Genomic DNA, 7,002 nt, shown 5'->3' with positions numbered 1-7,002 from the left:
CTGCTGTGTTATATTTCCAGCAGGCATCCAGGAAGTTAAGTCCCCCACAAGTACAAGGGGAAGTGAATGCGAAGCTTCTCCCAGCTGCCTAGACTTTGTCTATCTCTTCATCCTGGTTAGGTGGTCTGTAACACACTCCCACCATGATATCTGACTTGCTGGCCTTCCCCTTGATTCTCACCCATAGGCACTCAACCCTGTTGTCACTATTGCTGATCTCTAGGCAGTCGTAGCATTCCCTAAATCGGAGCCCTATTGTAGATGCGGGCTATGCTGTGGATGTCACAAGCTCTTTGTAAGGATTCAATGTGTTACTGCAACAGCACCCTGCTCCTGACATGTTTCACCTTCTGCAGTTGTTGCCTGCAAGCTGACTTGGAGACTTCATGCTAAAATAGTGTTGGTTGTCTCTCTTTGGTGCTGGGGGAGTGGGTAGTACTCGTCTCTCTTATGTTGCATCCCCTCCGCAGTGTGGTTTGTTGCTCCCTCCTCTTGCAGTGCCCCTGCTGCCCGTGTGTCTTTTTTCCTTCCAGCAGTTCTGTGTAGCAGTTAGGCAACAGGATTGCTAATGTAGGGAATGTGTTGCAGTTGTCGAGCTTCTGGCTGACATTGTGCAGAACTGCGCGCTGGAGGAGTCTCAGATCGAGAAGGAACGGGGTGTCATCCTTCAGGAGCTGAAAGAAATCGACAGCAGCTTGGTGGATGTTACCTTTGATTACCTTCATGCCACTGCTTACCAGGGGACTCCGCTGGCCCACACTGTCGAGGGGACCACAGAGAACATCAGGTGAGCAACAGGCTGGACGCAGTACGCAACACACAGGTCCAGTCCTTGGGGTGAGGAAACCAGTCTATACATAGAGGTGATCCGTGCCCATGGGCTTCTTGTTGTGTCTTGACTGTGTTTTCCCTGTTAGAAGTGTCATGCTGCACACGTTCTTCTCTAGAATCCCCTTCACGCAAGATGTGAGGTTGGTAGGGCCAGGTTGAACCTTCGCCCGCACTTGTCAGTTTGACACCATTAGAGGAATTAAGAGCTAGGGATGCTCATTGAAGCAGTGGCCTTGAGCACACCCACCCATTAAGGTACTGGTAGCTCAGTGGCCAGGGTCAGCACTCTCCAGCCTGTATTGAAGTCTGTCCTTAACTCTCCATCTTGGACCCTGGGTTCTGTTCTCTGGGTTCTGGGGACACAGAGAAAACACAGACAGTGCAGTCTTGCTTCTAAAAAGTGTTGTTACCTGACAGCTACGAGAGTCAACAACATCACTACTGTCTCTGCATTGTGAACTTGCTTCTCTTAAGCCTCTCATCCTTTCAGCTCGGCGGTGCTGGTATACTGGGTCTCTCTGTGTTCTTTCTAGGCATCTGAGTCGATCAGATCTCGCTTCATATGTTGATACTCACTTCAAGGCACCTCGTATGGTCCTGGCAGCTGCTGGAGGTAAGTCCTAGATCCTTGTGATTTTGGGAAGCCTGGGTATTTTCAAGCTGGTCATCAAACCCCTGTCATATAGCTCTAATGTAAATTCAGATGCTTTTGTTAAATTAAGCTGTTTGAGGTTGCAAATCTCTGTCTCTCTCTCTCTCTCTCTCACATTGCCAGGTATTTCCCACAAAGAGCTGGTAGATGTAGCCAAGCAACACTTCAGTGGAGTGCCGTTTACATACAAAGATGATGCTGTGCCGGCCCTCCCGCGCTGTCGCTTCACCGGGAGTGAGGTAAGGTTGTTTTGGTCCTGAAAAAACAAGCAGTTTTTGCCAAACTTTGAATGAATGTGAAACCAATTACAGCTGCTTCTAAGAGGAAAAATCTGTTTGTGAATCTCAGAGAAGCTGATGATGCAGAATCTTGGTAGTGCCTCCATCTTTTCTTCTTGGGGCTTATTTCCCACGATATGTTGAGGTTTAGGTCCCAAGTCCATTAGGAATGTGAGTCTGTTGCTCATATCATCTGCTGGGAAACTCATACCGGAGCAGCTGGTTTGCGCTCAGTAGCGCTTGAGACTGTTTTGTTTCACTGGCGTAATCTCGAGTCCCTAGATTTGCTAGGCTGGCATTGCAGCAGGCTACAGACAAAGCCACAGTGCTCGTGCTGTTCTCTCCCGCTCCTTGATGATTTTCTAGATCCGTGCCAGAGATGATGATCTGCCCGTTGCCCATATTGCTCTTGCCGTGGAGGGGCCAGGATGGGCTGATCCAGACAACGTTGTCCTCCATGTGGCTAACGCTATCATTGGCCGCTATGACCGCACATTTGGAGGTGGCAAGGTAAGAGACTTGTGAGTGTGACAGTACGAAATATGATGGAAACTCTGGCTGAATGTGCTTCATGGGAGGCTGTTGCACTGAGCTTCCAACTGTGAAGTGGTCAGGAGTCTGGAAAGTAGGATAGAAGTGTAATCGAGGCTAATCCAGGACCCTTCTTGAGAGGTGATACTGGGAGATGAACTGAGCCTTTTCTGCTAAGTTTGGAAGAGGTTTAGCTGATGAGGTCTCAGCAGCTTATTTCTACCCTCACAAACTTAACTGCTCAGTAGGGGCAGAAATGGAAGCAGGATGGAGCAGTCTGTAGTCTCACAATGCAAGCTTGTCTTACAACTGCAAACAGGTGGAACTTGTTTAAAACCCCAATGTTACATCCATTCTCATCTGAAACCTATCTGGCCTGCGTAACTGTGTGAACTCCTGCTACTGGGAGTCCTTGTGCTTCCTGCTGTCTCCCACTGGCTGGTGGTATGCATACCAGCTCCTCATCTCCAGCTGGGAAAGGAAATGGTTTTGCTGGATGGACTCTTTAGGCCATTGTCTGTGGCTTTTCCACCAGTGAGTCTCATCTGTTGACCACATGAAGTGCCTAAATTAAGCTCTATTTCAGCAGAGTGGTCCACTCTGTCTTGTCTGTGGTCTCTGTGAAAACAGCTCAGTTGGAAAGAATGTGAGCCGTGAGGAAGCTGTAAGACTGAAATGGCTGTTGGTATCTCCTTGTTTACAGAATCAGTCCAGCAGGCTGGCTACGCTTGCTGTGGAGCATAATCTGTGCCACAGTTTCCAGACATTCAACACTTCTTACTCTGATACTGGCCTCTTTGGTTTCCATTTTGTTTCCGACCCTCTCTCCATAGATGACATGCTGTATTGTGCTCAGGGGGAGTGGTAAGTACAAATTCAGCAAGAGTTCCTGTTTAAGATCTGACCCTCTTGGAAACTGAGCTGGTGGGGAGCATATTAGGTCTTCAGAGAGCTGTCTCTCTTTGTGAACTCCTTTCTAACTCCCATTCTGGTTAAGTGATCCTGTAAGTGGTTTCTTGTAACTGTCTTAGGATGTGGCTTTTGAGGAGCTGTTTTAATCCCTTAAGGCTCTTCAGGTCTTTCATTCATGCTGCCAAGTATTAGTGCTGAGGCTTTGATTTAGGGTTTTTGTTGGTTGGTTGGTTTTGTTTTTTTCTTATGTACAAGTGAGATCATTCCTTAGAGACAGGGCTTTCACAGGTGCTCAGGAGACATCTCCATTGTCTTGTTAAGCTTGAGCAGAGCAGGCAGAGTTCCTGCCTTTCAGACTGCTGTGTTGTGGCTGATAAATGCCCTGCAGCTGGAGTCATGCCAGTGTTTGAGGGGGGCCTCCTGTCTCTCTGTCTTATTGTATACTTGTGTATCCCACTAATGGTTTGATGCTACATCTGAGATTGAGAGCCGAGCCGTGCTGTGCTGGAGCAGATGGGGTTAGCCCTTGCCCCAGAGACATTGCAGTTGGCAGGGGAGGAAGGGATTTCGCAGCTGGAGTCCAAACAGACTCTGTAAAACTGTCTTGTTCTTTCAGCATCAGTTTCCATAGCAGCTTGCCATGCGTGGGAACAGCTGACAGGCCTTCCTTCTCTTGTGGTAGCGTGCCGCAGACCGCTTGCTGCTGTGCCTGATGGGCAAGCTAGAGCCAGCACCAGGGCTGCTTAGACCTTTGTGAGTGTAACTCAGCATGTGACCTGCTGGCTGATAGCCCCTGCCTGTAAGCCTGAGCTCTTTCTCTTGCCTCCTGCTGTTCGGTCCTCCCCAGTTCTTAGCTGCTCTGTGGTGATTGAGAGTGAATCTCAAGCTTGCAAGACAAGTGATGTTGATAATAACTTATTTCTGTAGAGGCTTGGGAAAGACAGACTTTCTGTCTGAGCAGACAAACAACTTTAAGAGCTTTAGTGGTCTTTCCATCTCCTCTTAGGATGCGTGTGTGCACTAGTACCACAGAGTCAGAGGTGAAGAGAGCCAAGAACTATCTCCGAAATGCCTTGGTGGCTCAACTCGATGGTATGTTCCAATTTATGCATTGACCACTGTGCAGCTTTCAGAGGGTTACTGCTTATGTCCCCCCTGGGGAGCAGGAGCTCTGCTAGACATTGCTGGCAGGCACTGGGCAAAACTTCCTTTCCCCTGCTCTGCTTTCCTCCTACCATGTTGTCAAAGCAGCTGGCCCCAGCCTGCTGTGCTCCAGACTAGCTTTGACTCTAAACTTCTAGTCTTTCTGTTGTTGGGAGTGAATAATGTGCTGCCTGGTGAAGTTAGAATTGAGGCTGTAACAGTTTGGAGACCAGTGAAGCAGTCCTTGTATTGCTTAACTCCTGCTAGAACTGCTTAGAGAGGTAACTGCAACTGATACTTCATTAGAAGCTGTTTAATGGCTGGAGTTACACAGCCAGTTAAAGCAGACAGAAGCAGTTCTGGAAGGGTTTCTGCTATGCTGACCGTGTGATATCTTCAACATCTAGGCACTACCCCGGTGTGTGAGAATATTGGGAGCCATCTCTTAAACTACGGACGCCGTATCCCTTTGGAGGAATGGGATGCCAGGATTTCTGTAGGTATCCATTTGTTTTTGTTGGAGTACCTGAGCATGGTTGGTGTCAGCATTTTCTGGCTTTGTTTTGCTGCAGTAACATGAGGCTTCCTTATCCCTTAGGTTGCCTGGAGTCCAGGCAATTACCCCAGTGACACTGATATAAATGTTTCAGAGTCTCTGGTGTAGATTCAGTGTATGCTGTGTCCCTGTGGCTGGGTTCAGTCCATCCCTGAAAGAGGGCACATGCCTCTGTTGAGCAGCACAACTTGAAATTCCTTTAACAGTTTCCCTAGAGGTGGCCAGCATCTAGCTTGTATAATTCTGCAGCCACTGTATCCCTTGGGAGGCTTCAGATTTTGGACTGCCATGTCTTCTGCACCCTCAGAAGAAAGCACTGTAGAATATTAGCCATCCTCACAGACAAGAGCTGGACAGTTGGTGCAGGTGGCCCCCAAGGGTCTGACGATATCTTTTTAATGATCTTGATATGTAATGGCAACAGTAGCTTCCAACTTTGAGAAATGTGGATCTGCTGGAAGGGTTAATTGCTAATTGCTTGTTTAATATTTATTAGGCTGTTGATGCAAGAATGGTGAGAGATGTCTGCAGTAAATACATCTATGACAAATGCCCGGCAGTTGCAGCAGTTGGTAAGTAGTATGGGGCAATTTGTACTTGGTAGCTCAAAAAACAGGAATGGGTCAAGAGCTGAGTGGAAGTGAGCTGCAGCCACTTTCCTTGTGTCTGTGCTGGCCTCCTTACTGCTCTGGTTCTTTGCTGGTATCCTCCTGCCTCTGCACACTAGATGTGCCAAGGCAGATGTGCTGGGAGATCAAACCTGCAGGTGGTGGACGCACAGTGGCAGCAAGCTGCTGGCTGTCCTCCCACCTCTCTGCTCGCTGTGGAGCCGTGACTAAGACTGGGAGTCCCGTAGCTGGGTGCGGGCCCAGTGGCATCTGCCAGGTGTCCTTACCCCGGGGTCATGGCGGTTTATGTAAGGGAAGTGAAGGGACCTGCATCTCCTGCGCTGCTCTGGCATGTCTGTCTGGCCAAGGACAAATTCCTCTTGGAAAACCTGCCTGAGCAGCTCGGCTCCACTCTGCTGCCTTCTTCCTGTGTGCTGTGGATTCCCCTCTGCCATGCAGCTGTTTCCTCTGGCCTTCAGAGCAGCTTGGAAAGGGGAGGGGGTTTTTGAACAGGAAGTTGGAGTGAACTAGCCAAAATCTCCATGACTTGATAGCTCCCTGTGCTTCATACCTGTATGTGGAGCTGTACTGAGCGTTGTGGAACAGTGTGAGGAAACAACTTATTCTGAGGAAACAAGCAACGGTTTCTCTGTCAGGAGATAGTATTGCTGGTTTTCCTGGTGCAGGTGTGTGCATAGCAGCTCTAGATTGTGAGCACAGTGTGCTCTGCCACCATCTACTTTAAGACCATGGGAAAATGCACGGGGATTTTAAGTGCATCTCCAGTGACTGGCTCTTGTTCTGTTCCCTCAGGTCCCATTGAACAGCTCTTGGATTACAACCGTATTCGCAGTGCCATGTATTGGATCCGTTTGTAGGATGTTTTCCTGCAGAATGGAAACAGTGGAGCTGTGGACTGTGACAGGTTCCCCCTGGCTCTGAATGTCTTGTGCACCAGGGGCAAGATGAGTCCCATCAAAGTGGTTGTCTTCTTGGTGTTAAATGTATAAAAATAACTAATAAATATATCCTATGTCGAGTTGGTTCTGCTTGGAGTCAACTGTGTCTTGCTGGATCGTGTTTGTGGACGTCGTTAATCTTGCCAAATTGGTGAGGTATTGGACCAATCAGTCTTGATTTGTCAGGGCTCATGCTAGAAACTTGTCTGTGTGTCTGTCTGCAGCCCCATCTCCTCTGTCCTGGGCTGGCAGCGTTCTGGTTCAGAGGTCTTGTATTGAAGCTGGTTGAAGGAGGTCTTGAAGGAGGTGTAAGGCTGCCAGGGCAGCTGTAGCTGTCTCCACTGTGTCCTTCTGTGCAAGCAGCAGCACGGTCTAACTCGCGCTGTAGCAGTGCTGTTTGTGCAGAGCTAAGAAAAAAGGGCCCTCATCTGGGGAGACCTCTGTGCTCATCAGAGAGATCAAAATGCCTGTGGAAAGGTGGTCTCCTTCCTGTCCCCGGTGTGTGACTTCAGTGTTTCAGGCCTGGCTGTTT

General features: G+C 48.8%; 1 protein-coding gene across 1 annotated transcript; it reads left to right on the top strand.

Annotated features, from left to right (window-relative positions):
* Positions 1-588: 588 nt before the first annotated feature.
* Positions 589-6,571, top strand: LOC104534250 (cytochrome b-c1 complex subunit 1, mitochondrial-like; the record flags this gene model as incomplete). Its single annotated transcript, XM_010194550.1, has 9 exons — positions 589-787; positions 1,365-1,444; positions 1,607-1,722; positions 2,128-2,271; positions 2,996-3,156; positions 4,211-4,296; positions 4,755-4,843; positions 5,400-5,475; positions 6,325-6,571. Coding segments are annotated over 9 exons (1,016 nt in total), but the record flags the coding sequence as incomplete, so codon positions are not given.
* Positions 6,572-7,002: the final 431 nt, after the last annotated feature.

Source organism: Mesitornis unicolor, unplaced genomic scaffold, assembly GCF_000695765.1.
Source record: "Mesitornis unicolor isolate BGI_N332 unplaced genomic scaffold, ASM69576v1 scaffold41391, whole genome shotgun sequence".
Taxonomy (NCBI): Eukaryota; Metazoa; Chordata; class Aves; order Mesitornithiformes; family Mesitornithidae; genus Mesitornis; species Mesitornis unicolor.
The sequence above is the reverse complement of the archived record's forward strand: the minus strand, read 5'-3'. Positions and strand labels throughout refer to the sequence as shown.